Here is a 26,615-nt window from a genome sequence, read left to right as displayed (position 1 = left end):
TTATTTCCCCATTCTTTGTTAATAACAATGTCATCTTTCTGCTAGCACCAGTTCAGGTTAAATAACGTTTCTGGGGAACCCTCTTTTTTTCTGAATTCCCCATTTAAGCATTACCACTAAATCATCTCAAACCAGCAATCAATACTCATTACATGCACTCTACGTTAGAATGCTACTGGTGGAGCAGTAAAGCTACACCTTACCGTGATTAGACGCATTAACGTAACAGCAAATTTAGATTGACCTAGCACAGTCCACCAAGTTCAGGGTACTGACCACAGTTTGCCACCAGCACACATCCCAGGGTTAACAGATATGAGCATATACCTTAAGGGTGGGCACACACCTAAACGACCGGCAATCGTGCCGATGTCCAGGGTGATTTCCCTTCACCCTGGACATTGCATGATTGCCGGTACACACTGCACGATTTAATGAACGACAGTACGATTACTTGTTCCATCCTTCATTAATATGTATGGCGCCGCATGCGATATCATGTGATTGGCTGTGCAGCACATCCAATCACACGATAACGCATGTGACCAGCGGGAGCGCGCAATAGTGCATACACACTAGGCAATATACACGATTTGTTGCGCCGATACGCCAAATTGTGCCGATATCATCCCGGTGTGTATGCACCCTAACTTTGCATGCATTGCATAGCAGATGTCAGCTGGCTGGAAAGAACATACACTAACAAAATCAGATAACAGTTCCTTAAACCTCAGTGTAAGTAAATAGCACAGTGAATAGCAATAAATTCAAAACAGAAGCTATCCTTTCTTTGGGAGCATTGTGGTGAGATTTAGCCTTATGTGAAAGTCCAATAGGAAATTTTATCATAGACATTTAGGGGTATATTTACTAAAGTGCGGGTTTACAAAAGTGGAGTTGTTGCCCATAGCAACCAATCAGGTTCTACTTATCATTTATCTAGTACCTTCTAAAAATGATAACTAGAATCTGATTGGTTGCTATGGGCAACATCTTCACTTTTGTAAAGTGTGCTGCAAATAAAATAACTAGCAGTCCTTTTGAGGCATCCTATGCAAGTTCAGTAGCAGACGGGAGCATAACATGCAATTTATGGTGGATAAAACCAACCAGCGGTCCTTTTGCTGACATCACAGGAAAATTCACCATTAACTTTAAGCAGGAAAACATAATTTATACTATAAACAGCAGATAGTAATTTCTTACAAGCACAGGCTTTTCGCTCAGAGTGACAAGTAGCCTTCCTTTTAAAAACAGCATAGGGAGGGCAAAGCATTCAGTCTATAGAGGGCAGGTAGCATTCTCCTACAGGTATCCTTGGGAACTTCAACATACAAGGGCAAACATACTTGGAAGCATTAGCATCCTTAGAGGCAAGAGCACTTGGCAGCAGATGTCCCACCTTCCGGGGCAGCCAACACTGAGTAGGGGCCCCACTAAAAGGTAAATGTACTCTCCTTCTCCCACTACAACTAAAGAAGGGGTTTCACAGTTGATCTCACCGACCACAATAGCCTATGTCCTTCATCCTCGCAGCACTAAATTCCCTGGTGAATGGGGTACTCTGCAAGGGGCCATCCTGTCTAGGTCTTCTCCAGCTGCGGCTCCCTGACAGTCAGAACAGAACATGCAGGAACTAGTAGTGTCCACCACCCATAGAGGGGGTTTAGACAATATGCTCCACAGTTGATTCTCTGGTTGTTCTCCAGACCCAGGCCCTTGTATAATCTGCCAGACATCATCCCTGCAGACTGCACCCACTACTGATCCCTGAATTCCCGGTCTACAGCTGCTGGAACACAGTAGGTGCCATCCTCCAAGTCCCCTGCCGGCTCAAACAAGCCCTTCCCTGGGCTACATGGCTGATGCTGCTGCACAACTCTCTCCCATCTGTGTACTTTACACTGGGATGCTGATTGTATTCACCCAACTCAGCACCACCTCCACTAGCAGACTACTTCCTATAGTCCCACTTCCCCAGGAAGCAAGGGACCCTATTCAGACTTCAGCCCTACATGTCCCTCAATCAGCAGGGACACAAGAAGCTGCTGGGGCCCTTATTAAAGTCTTCTCCCCTGTGACTGATGTAGCTGACACAGGCTGACTGAAGAGAACACTGAAAGTTCACAGAAGCCATGTTTCATTGACAGAGCTGCTCTGTGCCTCAGCTTAGCCTTGTAAATAAACAGTGGTACCCCAGATTTTAGGGTACCACACATGGATACGAAGGGCAGGGTGCCCTGCAGTGTGCCAGTGCCAGGCAGCTTGCTCTCATCATTTCTCCCTATAGACTGTGACTTTGTATAGACTATAGATGCATCTAGCACACTTTGCATTGTACGTGTACACACAGGACAGGATGTTTTAAGCAGCAAAATGTGGTCAAACCTCCAAAAACTGCAGTTTTCTGAGGTTTTCCACCATATATATGATTGCTCATGTACTAAAAATAGCCCGCAGCAGATGTCGGGGATACTGTACTACTGTATATGCTGCAGACGTGTGGCCATAGAATTCTATGTGGCTGCGATGTGCCCTTATGCATCAAGCTCCAGAAAGCAAAACTTTCTGGAGCTTGAGTGCGATGGGCAATGCCATCGATAGATATCGTTGCCTATAGAAGCGTAAGGGGTCCACTCTGCAGAAATCCTTGGAGCATATGGTAATGGACAGTTATAAAACCCGGAAGTTATAACAGTGCATGGGAGAGCTATTATCAGGACAGCTGTCCCTGGTGTAGGTAACCATGCATACAGCATTAATAAACTCCCTGTATGCATGGCCAGAAGGGACGGGATGTAAAAGATACACCCTGTCTACAGTGGCTACATAACCATAAATATCATATATATCAGCTTCTTCTCTGTGAGTGTAACAAAAAGGAATAAGAAATATAGAAATTTGAATAAACCATGTGACCACCAAACAAACAAACAGCACATCTGTAAAGGGGAGGAATTGGGACCAAAAAGGGGAGGTGCCAGGACAGGTAAGAGGAGGAGTCAGGATGGCTGCTCTTAACTATCTCTTTTACACTGCACTTTTCTTACTATGGCGGTGCCCTGGGGCAGCTTAGCTGTGCTAGTTTGGGGGTGTCCTGCACTCTGGATTTGAACCCTAGTATGTTAGGGACCTACCCTAAAGAGGTTACCTGGATATGGTGGGTAGGCCCATAACCTTGGCCATGATTATGCTAAAAACCTCTATTGATTGCAAAATTTTATTGCATTTATATATTATTAGTAATTTGGAGTTGTGCACCTGAGATTTGTATGTTTCTGTGCCTGCAATTAGTCTCATCAGGTAGCACCTCCCATTATATATACTCAAGGTGTGCAGTCAAGGAACCTTTCCAATATAAGTAACTTTTACCCCTACCCTTCTCTAACCGTGCCTAACCCTAACCTCCCCCCTAGTGCTTAAACCTAACCTCCCCCTCACTGCACCGTAAGCCGAACACTCCCTCCCTAGTGACTAAACCTAACCTCCCTCTACCCACATCCTAAACCTAACCCTCTCCCCTAGTGCCTAACCCCAACCCTCCCTAATGCCTAACCATAACCTCCCCCTAATGCCCAATACTTACCTTCGGGATACCAGAGGTCAAGATTCTGGTGCCGGGATCCCGAAGCTGTCGGGATTTTGGCGCCAGTATTTCGGCTGTTGGCATCCCGCCGACAGGGATTCTGACTACATCCCGTATTTGCACCCCTTGTATTGCAACATGGTTTGTCGAGGTGCAAGTTACTCGTTTGCTTTGCCCCCCAACTCTGCATCAGCCTCATTATCTACGCAATTACCACATTTCTGATAAATAAAACTTTTATAATTAAAAAGAGCAGATAAGTTACCATTTTATAAGGCAAATGTGAAGAGAGATTTTAGTTATATTACTAGCTAAAGTGCTGTAGCCAGCATTGCCAGGGTTTAAATCTTCAAGTTATTAAGTTTTATTAATCTCTCCAAGTTCCTTGACAACTTTGCTTCCTGGCTCCCTCACTTTCTCTCCTCAGACCTTCCCTCCATTATCCTAGGTGACTTCAATATTCCAATTGATATCGCCACAGAATCCTCTGCCTCCAAACTCCTCTCCCTCACATCGTCTCTCCCAATGGACCTCTTCACCCTCCCATGTGAGTGGCCATGTGCTTGATCTGGTCTTCACTCACCATTGTGATATTTCTGACCACCTCAATTCCCCATTCCCCCTCTCTGACCATCACCTTCTCTCTTTTAACCTGTCCCTCTCTCCTTCCCCTCCTCTACCTCCAAAAGCCTCCATTACTAAGCGTAACATTGACGCTATCGACACAGGTTCCTTTTCTTCCCTGCTTGACTCACTTCTCTCCCCTATCCTCTCTCTCCTGCCCTGAAAAAGCCACTTCCCTATACAATGTCTCCCTTACTTTTGCTCTGGACTCTGTTGCTCCGGCGATCACTACTCACACTCGCAGATCTACTCCTCAACCCTGGCATTCCAAATGCACCAGATACCTGCAAAAATGTTCTCGAACTGCCGAGCGACAGTGGAGAAGATCACACTCTAAGACAGATTTTCTCCTTTTCAAATTTATACTCTCATCTTATAGTGCTGCGCTCTCCCTCTCTAAACAGTCATACTTTAAGAACCTCATCTCCTCTCAGTCCTCTGATCCCCAGCGTCTCTTCACCACTTTCAACTCCCTCCTTCGCCCACCCCCTCCTCGTCTCCCCTCCTTTCTCACTGCCCTTGACTTTGCTACCTACTTTACATCTAAAATTGATTCCATACGTCAGGACATCATATTCAACCAGTCCCCCAGCTCTCCACCTCCTCCTTTCCCAAATCACCCCTCCCCATCAACTTTACCAACTCTAAAATCCTTCTCCCCTGTATCTGGAGAGGAAGTCATGGCCCTCATCCGGTCCTCCCCCCCTTCCACCTCCCCCCTTGATCCTATCCGCTCCAGCCTCCTCCGCTTCCTCTCTCTCTCTGCCTGCTCCCATCTTGCCCACCTCATTAACCTCTCCCTCTCATCAGGCACGGTTCCTTCTGCATTCAAGCATGTCCTTGTCTCCCCCTTTCTTAAAAAATCTACCCTTGATCCTAACCTTCTTTCTAACTACCGACCCATCTCTCTCCTCCCCTTTGCCTCCAAACTGCTTGAGTGGATTGTCTACAACCGCCTTACCAATTTTCTTTCCTCCCACTCCCTCCTTGACCCTTTTCAGTCTGGCTTCCATTCTCTCCACTCCACTGAAACTGCCCTCACAAAAGTCAGCAACGACCTCCTTGCTGCCAAATCCCAAGGCCACTACTCTCTTCTCATTCTCCTTGATCTATCTGCTGCTTTTGACACTGTGGACCAACCTCTCCTGCTGAATATCCTTCACTCCCTTGGTCTATGTGAAACTGCCCTCTCCTGTCTGTCATCCTACCTTTCTGACCAATCTTTCTCAGTTTCCTCTCATGACTCATTTCCCCCCCACAGCCTCTTACAGTAAGTGTTCCCCAAGGTTCTGTTCTATTCTCCCTCTATACTTCCTCTCTAGGTGAACTCATCAGCTCTTTTGACCTCCATTATCATCTCTATGCTGATGATACTCAAATCTACCTTTCCTCCCCTGATCTCTCCCCCTCTCTTCTGACATATCTCCAACTGTCTCTCTGCTATCTCTTCTTGGATGTCCCAGCAATTTCTTAAACTTAATATGTCTAAGACAGAGCTGATCATCTTCCCACCCTCCCACATCACCTCACTTCCCACTATTTCTTTATCAATTGATGGAATAACTATCTCATCTAGTCCCAAAGTGCGCTGTCTTGGAGTTATCCTGGACTCATCCCTCTCCTTCAAACCACATATCCAGAACCTTTCACAGTCCTGTCGTTTCCATCTCAAAAATATTTCTAAGATCAGACCCTATCTCACCCAGGATGCTACTAAAACACTCATACACTCACTGATCATCTCCAGATTGGACTATTGTAACATCCTCCTATCTGGCCTCCCCAAATCCCATCTCTCTCCTCTCCAGTCTATCCTTAATGCTGCTGCACGGCTTATCTTCCTCTCCAAATGCTCTACATCTGCCTCCCCTCTACTACAAGCACTCCACTGGCTCCCCTTCCCTTTTAGAACCCAATTTAAGGTTCTCACGCTCGCTCACAAAGCCCTCACCCAATCTTCTCCCATATACATCTCTGATCTCATCTCCCTTCACGCTCCTCTCTGCCCTCTTCATTCAACTAATGAACACTGCCTTTCATGCCAGCTGATTACTTCCTCCCACTCCCACCTCCAAGATTTTGCCCGCACTGCTCCCCACCTCTGGAACTCTCTCCCACTCCCCATCAGACTCTCCACCTCTTTGCAATCCTTCAAGAGCCAGTACTTCATCAAAGCCTTCCAGCTATCATTCTAACTCCTAGCTACATGCTCCTTCCTCCCCATTTACCCCATCTGTGTCAACCCAGTTTGTCTTCCCCCACCTTTTTAGAATGTAAGCTCTCACGAGCAGGGCCATCTACCCTCTTGTGCTTCTCCTTATTATAGTGTAATTTACTTCTTACTCACCACTAGGGCACCTAACACTTGGTTGCTTATGCTCTGTTACTTATCTTGGTGATATGGTCGCTAATGTAGCAATATATAGTATCCATGTCCTGTATTGTATTGTTCTGTAAGTCACTTGTCTACAATTTGTTTATGTACTTTGTAAGGCGCTGTGGAACACTTTTGGTGCCATATAAATAAATGATAATAATAATAATTATGTCAGTGGTTCCCAAACTTTTTCGAATCACAGTACCATTTTTTCCATGGCACCTGTGGGCCAAAAGTTTCTTATTGAGAAATTCAGCAAACATTAAAGTAAGTCAATTGTGCTTATATGTTCACACGGGATGCAGTCAGGATACCGGCGGGAGCTATTCCGCCCGACAAAATCCCGACACTGACATCCCAACATGTGACTAAAGATAGGCGTCAAAATCCCGACACCTATCATTAGCCCCACTACAAATTCCCGACACCTGGCATACCAAATGAAGGTAAGCCGGGTGTCTTACCATTTAGTTGTGGGGGGGAAGGATTAGGTTTAGGGACCCCGAGGGGGACTTAGGGTCAGACCCCCCCGGAGGGTTAGGGTAGGGGATGGGGGTTAGGGTTAAGCACCACTAGGGAGGGTTAGGGTTAGGCTCCCCCCCTGGGAGGGTTAGGTTTAGGGTGCTGGGATGTAGGGTTAGCTTTAGGCACTAATGGGGGGAGGTTAGGGTTAGGCACCCCCTTGGAGGGTTAGGTTTATTGTGCGGGGAGGGAGGGTTAGATTTTGGCACTAAAATGGGGAGGTTAGGGTTAGGCACTAGGGGGGAGGTTAGGGTTAGGCACCACTAAGGGAGGGTTAGGGTTAGGGTAGGGAGAGGAGAGGGTTAGGGTACTTACCTGCTGCAGTCGGGATTTTGATCCGTCAGCTAAACAGCCGCCGGCATTAGATACCGATTCCGTCCACACGATACTAGGCAGCGCAGCACCAAGGCAGCCGTCTATGGCACCATCATCTCCCTTCATCCACCTTCATCTATGATAACAAATCACCCTCCGACGCTGTTATGACACAGAAAATGGCAGATGAACTGAATAATTTTTCTCTAGGGTTGAAAAGTCTGATCCTGTTCTGTGTACCAGTTCTGATCATACTGTCCCATTAAGGGAATACCTTTCAAGTTCCTTACCTGGGCCAGAAAGGGTTGCACCTGTGTTGCAGGTCAGACAAGAGGAGGTGGCTAAACTGTTCAGAGGGTTGAGATCCAGGAAGTTACCTGGTCTGGACGGTGTATCTACTTCCATTTTGAAAACCTGTGCTGAACAGTTTACCCCCATTTTTTTACAAAGATCTTAAACAGCTATTTGGAATTGTGTGTGGTCCCTTCTTGCTTTAAGTGCTCCACAATTGTTGTGGTACCTAAGAAATCTACTATTGCAGGCCTGAATGACTACAGACCGATTGCATTAATGTCTGTGGTCATGAAAACATTTGAACGCTTGGTGTTGAACCATCTGAAGGCAGCAGTTACCCTCTTGGACTTCTTGCAATTTGCCTACTGGGAAAATAGATTGGTGGAGGATGCAGTCAATATGGGAATGCACTACATTTTACAACATCTTGGTCTGCTAGGTACCTATGTGACGGTCCTGTTCAGTTCGGTGTTTAATACAATCGACTTCAGTTCGGTGTTTAATACAATCATTCCAGGGACATTGTATACTAAATTGGTTGATTTGGGAGTTCCAGTGCAGTAGCGCACTCGGGGGGGTTCTGATTACCCAGAAACTAAAAACAGATCAAATTTTTAGAGACGGAGACAGCCTTGTCTCTGTCTCTGCAATAGCCGCAGGCCACCCACCAGGATCAAAGCTGCCTGGGCACTGCTTTACAGTCCTCCTAGATGGACCGTGGGAGAAGAAGGCTCACCCAGCAGCCCTGCACCCAGAAGAAGGAGCACAGCAGAGCAGAGGTGGACACCCTAATTGCGACTGTGCCACCTCTCTATGGGGAAGCAGTGGAGTACCTCTCGGAAGGTGCACTTCACCTTGGATGTCATAGGCACTGTTTAATGATTGGTTGCACCTGGGCATCATCATCCAAAGGGGGTGTTCTAAAATGACACCCCAGCGTAGTGACAGACAGCGTGTACAGGCAGCAAGGGCAGCTAAGGCAGCAAATTCAAAAGTGCAGTGTGTTCCTGTGACTGATGCAGTAGCACAGGCAGCCTGCGTTCCTTACCCTTCACTGCTCCAGGGTCCCGTACAGCCTGGCAAGCTGATTCGTCAATGCTTGGATGCAGGAAGTAAGTCATTTGTACAGAGAGGTATGTGACAGGGTATGTATGCTGCATGCTGTGTGTGACAGGGTGTGTGTGCTGCTGCTGTGTGTGACAGGGTGTGTGTGCTGCTGTGTATGACAGTGTATGTGCTGCTGCTGTGTGTGACAGGGTGTGTGCTGCTGTGTATGACAGTATATGTGCTGCTGCTGCTGCTGTGTGTGTGCTGCTATGTATGACAATGTATGTGCTGCTGCTGTATGTGATAGGGTGTGTGTGCATGCTGCTGTGTATGACAGTATATGTGCTGCTGCTGTGTGTGTGTGCTGCTGTGTATGACAATGTATATGCTGCTGCTGTGTGTGACAGGGTGTGTGTGTGGTGCTGTGTATGACAGTGTATGTGCTGCTGCTGTGTGTGATAGAGTGTGTTCTGCTGCTGTATGTGACAGGGAAAGGAATGAATGGGAAATATAATTGCTTTGTTGTTTACGTGCTGTAATACCCTCCTGCCTGGAGTCCAAGATAGCCACTCTCTCTGTTTATGTGCTGCTGGGGTTACTCTATATATATATATATATATATATAAATATATATATATATATAAAATATATGTTTATTTATTTATATAATATATTTAATTGTTTATATATATATATGTATTTGTGTGTTTTTTTTTTAAATCAACCGTTTGGAAACTCCCCTTTAAAATTCCTGCATTTGCCCCTTCAGTATCTACTTGTACATGAATCATAGATTTTTTGGTGGACAGGAGGCAGTGTGTTTACTTCAAGTGTACGAAAGATCAGCATGGGGTCACCTCAGGGCTGTGTTCTTTCCCCCTTACTTGCTCTTTGTACACAAATGACTGCATCTCTAGTGACCCATCAGTGAAAATATTGAAATTTGCCGATGACACTACGATTATCGGTTTGATCAGTGATTGAGTTAAATTCACTTAAAACTGGAGATGTGCACTGACCCCCGTGTTTTGGTTTTGGTTTTGGATCTGGATTGGTTTTGCCAAAACCTCACCTCCGTGTTTTGTTTTTTCGGTTTTGGATCTGGATTTTTTTTAAAAAAATCTTAAAAACAGCTAAAATCACATAAAATTGTCCTTTTCTTGTTCCTACAGTATTATTAACCTCAATAACATTAATTTCCACTCATTTCCAGTCAATTTTGATCACCTCACAGCTCACGATATTGATATTTTACATCTAGTTTAGGCCCAAAATTTGAACCAAGATAGCTGGCTGACTATGCTAAGCTGCAGCAGTGGGTGGCACAAATACATGGCAGTTCAACGTCAAACATGGCACATCAGGAAACACTTTTATTATTCAAGAGAGGCCCGAGGGAGTTGGAGTATGTATGTAGTTGAAGGTAGGGCAGGGACAGGAAGGGTTGATTGGTAGTAAATTTAATTTAGTTTTTTGATTCCAAAGAAAATTTATGAGGGAGAAGGGGAGGGGAGGAGGCTTTTACAAAAAAATGTGATACATTTACATCAGTCTTTGCCACAGAAGAATCCTTGAGCATGGCTGCTGCTGCTGGGAGTTGATTTTCTTATCCCAGAAGGGGACCAGGAAGAGTGTTTCCAAAAAAAAAAATAAACAACTGACTTAAATAATCCTTTGCAAACCTTCTATAAATGCATTTCCCAACCTGTACAGGGATATAAAAAAATATAGCACAAGCACAGATATGTGGACAAGCAAAAGATCTATAAATTAAGGGCAGGGGTAGCCAACCCTGGTTCTTGAGAGCTACCAAAAGTGCATGTTTTCCAGGTCTCCCCACAGAATCACAACTATAATAATTAACTCCACCTGTGGATCTTTCTAAATGTTTTGGTGAGTAATGAATACACCTGTGCACCAGCTAGGTCATCTGGAAAACGTGAGCTCTCGAGGACTGAGGTTGGCTACCCTTGATTTAAGGCCTTATGTTGTGTCTTTCTTGAGAATCCTGCGCCTGCTTCTGTGGCTAGGAGAGGATTTTCATCCCAGAAGGGAACCATGAAGCATGCTTCCAAACAAAACAATTGACTTAAATGATCCTTTGCAAACCTTCTGTAAAGGCATTTTCCAACCTGTACAGGGACATTAAAAAAAACAGATTTAGTTAGTGGCCTTCAAACTGCCATTGTTCCCACTGTCCACTTAACCATATCAGATATGTGAACAAGCGGAATTAAATGCAACATTAAATACAACATTTCAGATTTAAGGTTTAAGTCTTACATTGTGTCTTTCTTGGGAATTCTTTCTTGAGCGCCATGCCTGCTTGCTGGGAGTGGATTTTTTTCATCCCAGAAAGGGGACCAGGAACAGGAAGTGTGCTTTACAAAAATAGATAAACAACTGCCTTATATAATCCTTTGCAAACCTTCTGTTCTGTAAAGGAATTCCCCAACCTGTACAGGGACATTAAAAAAAACAGAGTTATTTAGTGGCCTTCAAATTGCCGTGGTTCCCACTGTCCACTTCTTAGATATGTGAACAAGTGAAACAGAGCATTAAATGCAACATTTCATTTTAAGGCTTAAGTTTTACGTTGTGTCTGGAGATTATTTAGAAAGCAGAAAAAGAGCTCCACCACAAGTGGCAGATGACTAAACTCACACACAAATGTTTAATAGAAATAGATACACCACCAGATCAGATGTTTACCCTGGAGGTTCTGTCTGATTCATCATGGTGCCCCCAAGACCAAGATTGTGCAAATTCTGACAAAAGAGAGACTGACACCGTGGCTAAACATAAGAGTCACCTTTTGGATGTGAATTGTCTCATTTGCATGGGGAAAACCCAACCCTCAGATGAGATGGATCTCAGCCAGTGGACAACATTGAAATCACCATTAAAAAGTCACAATGGAAGACTACAGTGTGGAGAATCTTTCTTCACAGTCAAGAGAGGCCTCAGAGAACATGAAAAAAGATGCTCTAGGTGCTGAACTTCAAGGGATTTCTCCATCATGTTCTGCAGTGTGGAAAGGTTTCATCCACATGTTTTCTATAAAGTAGTTCTAAGTTATAGCCTTCAAAGTGTCTGGCTATAAAACCCACCTTTGCCAGGAATTACCAAAGATTATCACAAGCAAAGGATTCATCTGTCCAGAATCTGTCTTGGAATTCATGGATCGTATCTGGCCTGAATGCACTAAGACATCCAGTGATTCTGTGTTCTGTAGCCGACTTTATTCCTACCCAAATCGCAAACTGAAATACGGAATAGTGAGCACAGACAATATGGAGGCCTTTGTTATTTCGCTGCCTGCATGCCAACCAATACCTCCCAGACTACACCCACTGGGGGGACCAGGTCTTGATAATGACCATCCCCATCTGTTGCTAGGCCTTCTTCTTCCAAACCATCCTTCCTGTCCAAAAATGGTGAGCAGGGTACAGAAAGAGGAGCTAGATGTCCCCGATTACATTTTTTTCATCTATAATAGATGATGTGGAGAGAGAAGAGCTTCAGATGTTGGAACAGGGGCTCCCACCTATTTGGCTTCCCTCCAGAGAACAGAGCTCTGATCCTCAGGAAGTGTCTATGCCTGAGCTGATAGGTAGTCTCTGTCTGTTGGTAAACACCCTTCAGAAGATGGCAACCCCAAATAACAACAACTATAATAAATAATGTGTCCACTGATAACCAGACTGAACCCTTAACAGCAACATACCCCATATGGCCAATTCATAACATGACACCCAGTTTGCAGCCTCCTCTTCCTTATGACACTAATCCAGTCACCGTAGTTGATTAATCAGCCATGTGTGGTCTACCCAATTTTTGGCCTTCTACATTCTAACATCATAATAACACACTATAACACACTAGACTTATAATCTTTGCTTTTATTTATGTTTTTGAATCAAACAGTTTTAGAATTTAGGACATCCACTCTATATAGGTTTGTAAATAAATATAGGCTTTAGTTTTTTAGAGTATATAACTTTATAAGCTGTTAGGATAACATTTCTACTATGTTTAAGATTAAAAAAAAAACTTTTTGTAACCCAATAACTTTAAAAAAAAGTTTTCATTGCAATATTCATGCAGCCCCTTGACAGACAGCAGCACAGCACCCCTGCACCGCTACGCCGATGACATTGACAGCCAGTTGTGGCTGACCCGCACACAAAAAAAATTGTTTATTTATTTTTTGAGCAGCAGCACCTCGACAGACAGCAGCACAGCACCCCTGTGCACCTATGTCGATGACAGGTGTGGCTAACACGCCACATAAAAAAAGTGTTTATGTATTTATTTTTTTAACACTGGCATGAACCCCTGAAAAGAGGCAGCAGCCCCTTAACAGACAGCAGCACAGCACCCCTGCACTGATGAAGTGTGGCTAAGTTAACACTAATATTTATTTATTTTTTCAAACTGGGGGTGGGTGAAGAGCACCCCCTGGACAACACAGCACTACAGTCAGCCAGTCCCTATGGACAGGATAAGTACAACAACCAGCTCCTATGGACAGGACAATGACAGCCAGCTAGCCCCTATTGGCAGGACAACGATAGCCAGCCAGCCCCTATGGACACGACAACAGCCAGCCAGCCAGCCAGCCCCTCTATAGACAACAGCCAGCCAGTAACAAGTATTAAGTATTGACAATAACAACAGCACAGCACAGCTCCCAGCTCCCTCTCTCTTCACTCTCCACAGCCGGAATGAAAAATGGCGTCAAATCGCGAATGATGATGTTTTGCCTCGTTTTCAGATCCGAGTCAGGCGGGAAAACTCGAGTCAACTCGTATCTACCTTGGATCCCCAAAGTTCGGGTGGGTCCGATGATTGTTGAATTTAGGAAGCACTCGGTCGTAGTGTCTCCACTTACCATGGCCGATCACGTTGTAACTGAATCCTTTAAATTTTTGGGTTCAAAAATCTCGAAAGATCTGAAGTGGGTGTACAACATCAATGTAATTGTAAAGAAGGTGCAGTAGAGGTTGTATTTTTTGCAGCAGCTTAGAAAATTCAGTGTCCCGCTGAATGATGATTGTATTATATTTAGCAATAATTGAGTCTGTGTTATGCTCTTTGATTATTGTGTGGTTTGGCTCAGCTACTGAACAAGAAAAGGGCCAGGCTTCAAATAGTAGTTAGGACAGTGGAGAGGATAATAGGGGCTGAATTCCCCCCTGTGCTGGAGTTCAGGAAGCGGGCTAGGAATATTGTAGGAGATCTGTCTCATCCTGGTCATGGTATCTTTCAATTGTTACCGTCAGGTAGGCGATACAGAGCGCAGACTGTAAAGACATCTAGGCATTTAAATAGTTTCTTTCCTCGTGCAGTTTTTTGTTAAATATTTGAGTGTAGGAAAGTCGAATATGTATTTATTAGCATTTTTAAATTAGGATGTTTTATAATTAGAGAAGAATTTATGTTTATTTATGTATTATCTATGTATTGAAACTGCATGGTAAATGGATGTATTTCACATGTTTTGTTTTTTTGTGTACATACTTAGCTTGCAGTGAATCAGAGTTAACTTCCTTGTGTATGGTTGTGTCACGACCAGGGTTTCTCGGCATGGTGGTCGGCGGGTGTTACCTGTGAGGATGCTGTGACGGGGGGCATCTGGCGGTGGTGCTGGTGCCTGGCGGGGAGCATTGGCTGTGCGTGGACCTGTTTGGGCATATTGTCACTCTGTGCTGGGTAGGCCTGGCGGTGCTTCCATTCCGCTCCGGCATGGGTGCCACCATCTTGCTTTCAGCTATGTGACCTAGTAGGCCAATCCTGGCGTGTCACATGCTCACTCTCTGATGGCTTAGCACTGGGTATTTAGGGGAGTTCAGAGCTACCTTGCATTGCCAGTGCAACGTGTTTCTCAGCGCTAGCTGAGAGAGAGTTCCTGAGCTTGTCCACCTGCCTGTTGGATCTCTGCCTAAAGCCTGCTTTACCTGACCTGCTCCATACACTGCTGGAATCCCCTGCCTCCTCCTATTGCCTCTCCCTTGCCTGAGTACCTGTGTCAGCTGTTACCCTGCACCCTGCCTCCACTTGCTAATCCCCTGGACATTATCAATCCACTTTAGCCTGCAATTCACTTCAGTCTGCAAATCACTACAGCCTGCAATTCACTTCAAACCTGCAATTCATTACAGCCTCACAAGACCCGGATTACTGGGCTGCTCCTATCTGCCACTACCTGGACTTTTACTTATTGCTTCACCTCAATTTGCACTTTAGTGCCATCCCTGGACTTTATTTTCTCCCATTGTTCATGTCTGCCAAACCACTCATTAAAAGTTCCACGTTTTGTTTTAAATCTGCTTCTGTGTTTGCTCCAATCACCACCCCGGGCCCACAACAAAACCAGAACATCACAGATTGTACACTTGTCCAATAAAGTTGATTCTGATGTCACCCTTAAGTTCAGTTATGTGGTGGTTAACAGGGCTGTGCTTCTATTTGTCCACATATTTTTTGATTGACAGTCATTAGCAATGATTTTAAAGGATAATGGGAGACCTGCGCTACACTACTGCTGGTTCTTATGTATGGTTTGGTGCTTGCAGCTAATCTCAGTTTGGGCACCCAACCCAATTGTTGAACGTCTTATTAGGTAGTGGAGATCAGTGTTACACTTGCTTGTGAGCGGGTATATATGTGCTGTATAGTATTGATATGAGAGGGATTCTAGTCTGGTCGTGTGCACTAGTGTCCCTTTGCACTATGCACTAGTGCACTATGTACCACCTTTGATAAGAGGGGGCGATCGTAACAAACTTTTACTGCAGAAGGAGTGTCGCTGGATATATGATCTCCATACAATTTCACCTGGTGGATTAAATGAAGAACTTAATTTGAACTGCTTTTTATAACTAATTTCCATATATTCTGACATGCCTTTTTCCTATGCATCTTCGGGATTTCCTTGGATGTTTTTTGTTGTTATTGTGTAATCTGTGTGTGTTTGTCCTTGTAGCACCTTTATAGCCAGTCCTGAACTCATAGGCATCAATACAATACACTTATGGTAATTTAATACTGATATTATGTATCTAGATATAGCACAGTACAACCGGAATACTATTTCCGGTTGTTGAAACGCAAGCTCCGGTGGAACGCACGCGTCACTTCCGGCTTCTCGTTGGACGCGTGGTTCCACTCTCCGGAGGTTCCAGGTGAGAAGATCATGAACAGGTGAGAGTTGTTGATTGATGCAGTTTGCTTTCAGGTGCAGGTCGTCAGGGTGCTATAAGACATGAGGCCTTAGTGTATGTGGCAGTGCCCTTGGAAGAAGGTACCGGAGGGTACCGAAACAGCTGTCGGGCCGGGCCACACGTCATTGCTACAACGATGGTTCAACTAACGATGAGTATCATCCTGGAATTGCATTACTTGACTGCATGTCACTTTTTTTGGCTTATATGAACAGAAGTTTGTAGCTATTGGGCTGTGTACCTTTTGATGGTTTTTATGGATTAAAACTATTTTTTGCAAATGAAAAAGGTGTGCCGGTCGTCTGGTGTTCTGGACTTTTGAGACTAATAATATTTATGATCTGGCACCCTATGATCTTTTTATAAAACAGTAAGAGTGTGCAGGATTTGCTGATCTTTATATATATACATATATATATATATATATATATAGTAGATTTAAGGAACTACACTGTAAAGCAAGGCTTTGGTAATGTGAATGGAGCACATATATTTTAGGAAATGTATCAGTATAATGTGATGAATACCTCATTCAAATATTGTCAGGTTTAGGATTTTCATATATTTTTTAAATTTTACATTTTGTATATCATGTTAAAAGATTCAAAAATTCTAAAATATTTTTTGGCGACATAATTGCAATTGGACAAATTATTCATGTGCACATACACAGACAACCTAAGAAAGATGCAAGGAGGAAGCTAAAAGATTACTATCCAAACACTAAATATATGAAGGTTTAAAAACAGATCCAACTGGATTCTACAAAAGGAATTTAGGCTTGATTTACAAAGCAGTAGCTTTTGTATGCCGCTACCTCCTGGCAGGTTGCAGGGGACAATATAAAATGGTCCACGTTGTCAGTGTAAAAAAATATATGAGGTTCACAGTCAAATGAAATGATGTATAGTCTCAGAATTATGCCTTTTTTGTAGTTTAATAACTTATTCCAGGTTGTTCAAATTTCAGAAATATCTTGTGGCACTTGTGTTTGGTGCTGGAACCCTGGTGACTCTGTGCACAGCAGCATGCTTCTTTGTGCCACGTAAATCGGGAATAACTGGTAAGCAGCCTCGAAAGATGACAAATAAATGGGTAAATGTTTGTGACTAGTTATTTCTAAATTTTAGTGAAATATGATTCTAAAAAAAGCATAGCTTATGTAATAATTAAATGTAAAAAATGATATTATGCTCTTAGTTTGACTAAATGTTTATGTAATGAGGACCTGATTTAGAGACAGTCGCACTGCCAATGTCATCGCAAATAGCAATTTTTTCTCTATTGCGCATGGGTATAAGTAGGGGTGAGTGGGTTCGGATTTCTGAAATCTGAACCCCCCCGAGCCCCCCCGATCCGAGGCCGATCCGAGTCAGGCTCGACTTTTCCCCGCCTGACTCGGATCTGAAATCGAGGCAAAGCGTCATCATCCCGCCTTCCGGGTCTCGCGGGTTTTGGATCCTATATAAGGTACCCGCGTCGGCGCCATTTTCTCACTCGGCTGTGGACAGTGAAGAGGGAGGGTGGGAGTTAGGGCTGGCTGGGCTGTGTAGTGTAGTGTAGTGTAGTGTTGTGCTGTGCTGTGCTGCGCTGTGCTGCTGTTGTCCATAGGGGCTGTGTCCACTACTTCAAAGTCCATAGGGGCTGGCTGGACTGTGTTGTGCAGTCAGTTGTCCATAGGGGCTGTGTCCACTCCAAAGTCCTGTGCAGTGTCCCAGTCCTAAAGGGGTGCTGTAGTGTTGTCCAGGGGGTGCTCTGTCCATCAGGGGTGCTCCCCCCAAGTGCAAAAAAAAAATATATTTTTTCTGTGTTTGTGAATTGTGTGCACTGTGGCTGCACGTGCATCAACAAAGGAGCAGCGCCAAGCGTGTGCCTGTGTCCCATAAGTAAAAGGCCGGCTGGCTTGTTCATTAAAGGGTGCTGTAACCCCCAAAGGGCACTCCAAACAAAATAAAAATATATATTTTTTTGTGTTTGTGAATTGTGTGCGCAGTAGCCGCATGTGCATCAACAAAGTAGTGCCGAGCGTGCGCCTGTGTCCCATAAATAAAGGGCCGGCTAGATTGACCGCTAAAGGGTGCTGTAACCCCCAAAGGGCATTCCAAACAAAATAAATTTTTTTTTCTGTGTTTGTGAATTATGTGCACTGTGGCTGCACGTGCATCAACAAAGGAGCAGCGCCAAGCGTGCGCCTGTGTCCCATAAGTAAAAGGCCGGCTGGCTTGTTCGTTAAAGGGTGCTCTAACCCTCAAAGGGCACTCCAAACAAAATAAAAAAATATATTTTTTTGTGTTTGTGAATTGTGTGCGCAGTAGCTGCACGTGCATCAACAAAGTAGTGCCAAGCGTGCGCCTGTGTCACATAAATAAAGGGCTGGCTGGATTGACCGCTAAAGGGTGCTGTAACCCCCAAAGGGCACTCCAAACAAAATAAAAAAATATATTTCTGTGTTTGTGAATTGTGTGCACTGTGGCCGCACGTGCATCAACAAAGTAGTGTCAAGCGTGCGCCTGTGTCCCATAAATAAAGGGCCGGCTGGATTGACCGCTAAAGGGTGCTGTAACCCTCAAAGGGCACTCCAAACAAGATAAAAAAATATATTTCTGTGTTTGTGAATTGTGTGCACTGTGGCCGCACGTGCATCAACAAAGTAGTGCCAAGCGTGCGCCTGTGTCCCATAAATAAAGGGCCGGCTGGATTGACCGCTAAAGGGTGCTGTAACCCCCAAAGGGCACTCCAAACAAAATAAAAAAATATTTTCTGTGTTTGTGAATTGTGTGGGCTGTAGCTGCACGTGCATCAACAAAGGAGCAGCGCCAAGCGTGCGCCTGTGTCCCAAGAGTAAAGGGCCGGCTGGCTCATTTCTTAAAGGGTGTTGTAATCCACAAAGTGCACTACTCTCCAGCAAAAATAAAAAAATATTTTCTGTGTTTGTGTGCGCCTTAGCCGCACGTATATATATCAAATCAATATAACATAAATGGAGGATCAAACTTTCTCCGATAAAAATAAAATAGGGAAAGATCAAGAACCACTTCCTCCTAGTGCTGAAGCTGCTGCCACTAGTCATGACATAGACGATAACATGCCATCAACGTCGTCTGCCAAGGCCGATGCCCAATGTCATAGTAGAGGGCACATACAATCCTAAATGACAAAGTTCAGGAAAATGACCTTAAAAAAAACATTTAAATCATCTGAAGAGAAACGTAAACTTGCCAATATGCCATTTACGACACGGAGTGGCAAGGAACGGCTAAGGTCTTTCCCTATGTTCATGACTAGTGGTTCAGCTGCACATGACGATGGAAGCCCTCCTCCTGCTAAAAAAATCAATCGAGTTAAGCTGGCAAAAGCACAGCGAAGAACTGTGTGTTCTAAGAAGATATCACAAATCCCCAAGGAGAGTCCAAGTGTGGTGGCGGTTGCGATGCCTGACCTTCCCAGCACTGGACGGGAAGAGGTGGCTCTTTCCACCATATGCACGCCCCCTGCAAGTGCTGAAACGAGCACCCACAGTCCACTTGCTGATATGCAAATTGAAGATGTCACTGTTGAAGTACAACAGGATGAGGATACTCATAATACCAAGGACAATTCCATCTTGCACCTCTTTTTTTTCTTTGCAGTATGTACTGTTTCGGGCCTAGTTTTTCAAACTGTCATCCTGTCTGCCACTGCAGTGTCACTCCTAGATGGGCCACGTGTTTGTGCTGCTCACTCGTGTCGCTTAGCATAGTCATCCAGCTACCTTGGTGCAACCTTTTGGCCATAAAAACAATATTGTGAGGTGTGAGGTGTTCAGAATAGACTGGAAATGAAGGTTATTGAGGTTAATAATTGCATAGGAGCATAAAAACCCATAAATTCTGTGATTTTAGCTGTTTTTATGCTTTTTTAAAAAAGAAATACAGATCCAAAACACAAAACCCAGAACCCAAAATACGGAAGGGTGGTTTTGGCAAAACCAATCCAGATCCAAAACACGAAGAAAGATCCAGATCCAAAACCAAAACACAAAACACGAAAAGTGGCCGGTGCACACCCCTAGGTATAAGTCACTGCGCATGCGCCACAATGGTCCTGCAATGGAGGCGCAGTGAAAATTTATACGCAAGGTGATTGACAGGCAGGGACCTGATTGTGGGTGACAAGATGGGGTGTGGTGACTCAAACGCAGGCACGTTGCAACCATTTGTGGGGAATGCCTGTGACTGTGATCCTGTACACATTTGCGAAGGCACCAGCGTCTCAGTTCCGCCAACAATTCTGAGTGACCACAGGGTTACTTGGAAGTTCGATGATCGTCCGATATGCAATTGATGTTTGCGTCTTTGTATGCAAGCAGTGGATCTGAGAGGCCCCTGGTTGGCATTTCAATACAAGTCCTGACAACTGCATCATTTACATATTTTTGTACAGTCGCTGCGACAGCATCTGTGTCCATCTCTGAACCAGGCCCTGATTTCATATAGTCTGTATTAGTATAAAATGGAAATTTTATTTACCATTATCCTTTTTCCCATAAGTTACCTTTGTCATTTTATTTTATATTAACATATTACATTGAAGCCGAATTGTTTATTTGCCTAACTTAAAACAATATATAATACTAAAAACAAAGGTTTAATATAAAATTATTTTTGTGCACAGCAAGACAGTATTTACCAACCATCATTTTACATGTAGAGTAGAACAAACACACAAACTTATACTTTGTATATACTGTATATATATATATATATATATATATATATATATATATATATATAATTACTGTATTCTGTTCCTGGATGGCACTCTTATGCAAAATATAAGAGTAGTGCACCTGGTGCCCTCCAGTTACCTCTCTGACAGGAGAGAAATACATTCATAATTTATCCAGCGGCACTAATGACAACTTTGCAAATCAAGACCAAGGGGTCAATCCAATTAGGTGAAAATTGCAAGTAGCGAGTTTGTTTCATGAAACTCACAGACTTCGCACGAATGCGCGCTCCCGAGAATTCTCCAATCCAATTAAATATGCCGACTTGCGGTACTCGCAGCTGAAGTTTGCGAATTGACTGCCAAATGAGATGTGAGAGAAGTCATTGGGAAACGCAGGGGGGGTTCTGGTTGCCTGGAAACCCCCCTCCACAGGCCACACCATGTCCGCAATAGAAATAGTAATACTGTATAGAATTTTATTAGTGCTGCACTTTTTTCTCAGTTTCACAAATTGAATAATTAGCACCACCTGTGGATTTTTTTGTGTCCGCCAGTAATAAATACACCTGTGCAACAGCTAGGAGAGCTAGAAAACATGCACGGTTAGGTGAGCACTGCTATAGACAATGCAATATGTAAATATATGTCCAGGTGAGTGCTAAGTTTTTTTGCCCGGACTAGCTCCAATGCTCTGGAATGGTGCCCACATCTGAAAAAAACCCATTAATCTCAGGCAGGATGGCCCTACTGCCACATATAATGGCTTACTGTGATCGCTGGTCTTGTATATGCTGGAATTATGTCAAACAATGCACTTTGTATAACGCATATCAAAGCTGGTTAAGTGATAATATTGCCCTCTTCATGGTCTGGCCAAACTCGCTCTAAAATCAAGCATTTGGAAACCCACAGGGCTGCAACTAGGGTAGGGGGCTAGGGGTGCGTGTGCACTAAGTGACAGATGTGAGGGGGTGAAGGGGCCTGCAGTCAGTGTCTAGCCAGGTACTATAATGAGTCAGACTGACTCATAATAGCACTGGCGTCGCAGGATCGGCACACATAAGGGGCGTTGCTTCTCGGGTCATGGTCACGCCCCCTTCAGCGAAGCCACACCCCTTTCGGGAGTTCCTGCTTTGCCAAGGCGCGGTCAGGACTGTGAAGTACCCTGCACCACCACCATGGTAGCCAGTGAAGAGCCTCCCTGACCCCTGCCTGCCAGACCATCCCAGCCCTGCAGATCACATCACAGCCCAGCTCTGCCTCTTAATGCAAGTAGTAAATTAAATATTCTTATTTTTCTGTGTGTGTGCATATATATATATATATATATTTATATATATACTGTATATATATATATATATATATATATACGTATATTGTATATATACACACACACATATATAATATATATATATATATATAAATACACACACGCATATATATATGTATATATATATGTATATATATATATATATATATATATATATAAGCGTGTGTATGTAAGTATGTACAGTATGTGTATATATACGCAGGTTGAGTCTCCCATATCCACAGTGCTTGGGACCAGAGGTATTTTGGATATCGGAATATTCCATGTTTTGGAATATTTGTATGATATCAAGAAATATCTTGGGAATGGGACCCAAATTTAAACACAGAATGCATATATGTATTATATACACCTTATACACACAGCCCGCAGGTAATTTTATACAATATTTTCAGTCATTTTGTTGCTCAAACAAAGGCCCTGATTCAGACCCACTCGCGAGCGGCTGTCCACTCGCAAGTGGGTCGATGTTCTGCACTGAGCATGCGCACGACGGAGGGAGCTCCGTCGTGCGCATGCGCCAGATGCGACGAGCGAAGGACTTTCCTTCGCTCGTTGTGTCTGATCAAAGGGGGCGTGCTGTCGATGTTGATTGACAGCACGCCCCCTTTGGTGGGCGTGCCGGGGGCGTGCCTCCCTGACGGGGCGTTTCTAAGGGAACGCCTCCCGTCAGAAGCCGGCCCACTGACATCACTAGTGATGTCAGTGGGAGTGATTTTGGCTCTGATAGAGCCAAAATTACTTCGGGCCTTGCGGTTGAAAACCTCAACCGCAGGCTCCGGCTCGCAGTTTCGATGGTCGCGATGGTCAAGACCATCGCGGCCATCAAACTGCACGCTCGTATAGGCTGTGGGTGGTGACCCACAGCTATACGAGCCTCCAGGAGGACGCTCCATAGTTATGGAGGCCGGCCCTCATTCAGAGCGTGCGCTCTGTTCAGAGCGTACGGCTCTGAATGAGGGCCAAAGTTTGTGTACATACATGAAATTCATTTATGTTTCATATACACATTATAAACACAGCCTGAAGGTAATTTTAAACAATATTTTTAATAATTTTGTGCTATAAACAAGGTTTGTGTACATTGAACCATCAAAAAGCAAAGGTTTTATTACGTGTCAGTCATGCTTCTAAAATTCTGTATTTCGGAATATTTGGATATGGGAGACTCAACCTGTATATATATACAGTATGTGTGTGTGTGTGTTTTTGTATATGTAAAATATATATACAGTATATATATATATATATATATATATATATATATATATATATACACAGTCAGGTCCATAAATATTGGGACATTGACAGAATTTTCATATTTTGGCCTCTATTCACCACCACAATGGCTTTGAAATGAAACAAACAAGATGTGATTTAACTGCAGACTTTCAGATTTAATTTGAGGGTAATTACATCCAAATCAGGTGAACGGTGTAGGAATTACAACTGTTTCTATTTGTGCCTCCCACTTTTTAAGGGGCCAAAAGTAATGGGACAAACTAAACAATCCTAAATCTAACTTTCACTTTTTAATACTTTGTTGCAAATCCTTTGCAGGCACTTACAGCCTGAAGTCTGGAACGCATAGACATCACCAGACGCTGGGTTTCATCCCTGGTGATGCACTGCCAGGCCTCTACTGCAAATGTCTTCAGTTCCTGCTTGTTCTTGGGGCATTTTCCCTTCAGTTTTGTCTTCATCAAGTGAAATGCATGCTCAATCGGATTCAGGTCAGGGAATTGACTTGGCCATTGCATAACATTCCACTTTTTAGCCTTAAAAAAACTCTTTGGTTGCTTTTGCAGTATGCTTCGGGTCATTGTCCATCTGCACTGTGAAGCGCCGTCCAATAAGTTCTGAAGCATTTGACTGAATATGAGCATATAATATTGCCCAAAACACTTCAGAATTCATTCTGCTGCTTTTGTCAGCAGTCACATCATCAATAAATACAAGGGAACCAGTTCCACTGGCAGCCATACATGCCCACGCCATGACATTACCACCACCATGCTTCAATGATGAGGTGGTATGTTTTGGATCATGAGCATTTCCTTTCCTTCTCCATACTCTTCTCTTCCCATCACTCTGGTACAAGTTGATCTTTGTCTCATCTGTCCATAGGGTGTTGTTCCAGAACTGTAATGGCTTTTTTAGATGTTGTTTGGCAAACTCTAATCTGGTCTTCCTGTTTTTGAGGCTCACCAATGGTTTACATCTTGTGGTGAACCCTCTATATTCACTCTTGTGAAGTCTTCTCTTGATTGTTGACTTTGACACATATGCATCTACCTCCTGGAGAGTGTTCTTGATTTGGCCAACTGTTGTGAAGGGGTTTTTCTTCACCAGGGAAATAATTATTTTGTCATCCACCACAGTTGTTTTCCGTGGTCTTCCGTGTCTTTTGGTGTTGCTGAGCTCTCCGGTGCATTCTTTCTTTTTAAGAATGTTCCAAACAGTTGATTTGGCCACACCTAATGTTTTTGCTATCTCTCTGATGGGTTTGTTTTGATTTTTCAGCCTAATGATGGCTTGCTTCACTGATAGTGACAGCTCTTTGGATCTCATATTGAGAGTTGACAGCAACTGATTCCCAAATGCAAATGTCACACCTAGAATCAACTCCAGACCTTTTACCTGCTTAATTGATAATGAAATAACAAGGGAATAGCCCACATCTGTCCATCAAATAGCTTTTGAGTTGATAGTCCCATTACTTTGGCCCCTTAAAAAGTGGGAGGCACATATTGAAACTATTGTAATTCCTACACCGTTCACCCGATTTGGATGTAATTACCCTCAAATTAAATATGAAAATCTGCAGTTAAATCACATCTTGTTTGTTTCATTTCAAAACCATTGTGGTGGTGAATAGAGGCCAAAATCTGAAAATTCTGTCAATGTCCCAATATTTATGGACCTGACTGTATATATATATATATTACATACCTTCTTTTTGGACATTGTACCACCTGCAGGCCAAAGTCGCGCATGTGCCCATCATCCGCATTGTGATGGGGGGCTGCCCCACAGCTCCTGCAGCTCTGGCCAAGACCCCAGCATGATGAGAACAGAGACATGGGGCCTGATTCAGCAAGGGTCGCAATTGCAAAGCTGTACGCGGGCAGCTTTGCATTTGTGATCCTTGTCAATATGGTGATGCAGCAGGAGGCATCACGCCTCCTGTGCTTTACTTATCCAAGCTGCGTTGTCCAATGCAGCATCGGATAAACTACGTAACATCGGCAGGCTAAGGTGACCAATGGGGCCGCAGGTTAGAGGAAGAGGCCAGGAAATCTCCATCTGCCGACAGAGATCCTTGGCTCTTCCCTACCCCCCCAACGACGGCGACACACCTCCGTTTTGGGTAACGGAGGCTGTCACCACCCCCTCCCCGCCCCCAAAAAGCAGCAGACTGTCAATCACTGACAGTCTGCTGTCATTTTACGAGCGGGCTTGCATACCTGTTCTACACATGCGCAGAACAGGTCATGCACCTGCATAGATTCCCGAACACTGATGAATCAGGCCCATGATGTGCAGCCCCTGCCCCAAAATGTGCTCACGAGGGGGCGGGGCTGCGCATAAGAGAGACATGTGCTAAATTACTGCCTTGCACCGGGTAACAAAGCGTCTAGTTTCGGCCCTGGAAATCCCCCTCTAGAAATCCTGCGTTTGCCACTGGAAATGCATGAAAAAGTGGTTAGACCATCCTGGACTCCCCAAAATTTTAAATTTTGTTAGCAGGACCGTATAGAAAGCTGTTTGTGGGCATTAGGAAGCTACTGTAGGTTTTTAAATGTGTCAAATGGCTGAATTGTTCTTTTAAAAAAAAAGAAAAACAATGATAAAAAGCAAACTTTTTTCGTTTAATCTCAAACAAATGAAACTAAACATGCAGAAAAAGTAGGAAAAAAGGTGATTTTGGGGTACTTTGAGGGCACTTTGAAAATTGTAAAACAATTATAAAAAACAATTATTTTTAAATTAAAAAATATTGTAATTAAATTTGGAGTGCCTAAACTATCGAAAAAGTTGATTTTGGGTAATTTGTGGACAATTTTTTTTCTTACCCCAAGACATGACATGTAATTATTGCACTTATTAAGCTAATTGGAAACTTACAATTGCCTAATTAGTCATTAGGGGTTCAGCACAGTGTCCCAACATTTTAACGTTAAAATAAAAATTTTCCTTTCCATCTCTCAATCTCAGGGAGGTGTGAATGGAAAAATGCGAATTCAGTCTGACTGGTTCAATGCGTGTTGCTAATTGGATTGCAAAATGAATTCGCTATTCAAATTCGAACAGAAAATAGCAACTCACAAGTTGCAATTCGCACACCTAATTGGATTGACCCCCAAAACTCCCGCAGTTGCTTTGGACAAGCTAAAGCTTACCACAGCCTGACCGGGTTCTGGCAGCTTGCGAGGCCAGGAAATCTACATCCATCGTCGAAGTAGACCCTGGCCTCATCCCTCCCGGCAAATGGGGGCAACATGCCCTCATTTCCAGGGATGGTGACCAGTCACACCCCTGCCCCCCCCAAATGCCGTATGTCAATCATGCTGTGGCTTGGGA

The 26,615-nt window shown here is 43.9% G+C and overlaps 1 protein-coding gene across 1 annotated transcript in view; it reads left to right on the top strand.

Annotated features, from left to right (window-relative positions):
• The window catches only part of LOC148541984 (beta-microseminoprotein-like), a 49,319-nt gene that overhangs the window by 5,299 nt on the left and 17,405 nt on the right, over positions 1 to 26,615 (top strand). Inside the window, exon 2 of the mRNA XM_088475750.1 lies at positions 16,961 to 17,054. Within this exon, the coding sequence (XP_088331876.1) occupies positions 16,961 to 17,054 (94 nt within the window). The remainder of the gene's footprint in view (positions 1 to 16,960; positions 17,055 to 26,615) is intronic.

This window comes from Taudactylus pleione, unplaced genomic scaffold, assembly GCF_031769625.1.
Source record: "Taudactylus pleione unplaced genomic scaffold, aTauple2 ptg000016l, whole genome shotgun sequence".
In the NCBI taxonomy this organism is placed as follows: domain Eukaryota; kingdom Metazoa; phylum Chordata; class Amphibia; order Anura; family Myobatrachidae; genus Taudactylus; species Taudactylus pleione.
This window is presented reverse-complemented; position numbering and strand designations above follow the sequence as displayed.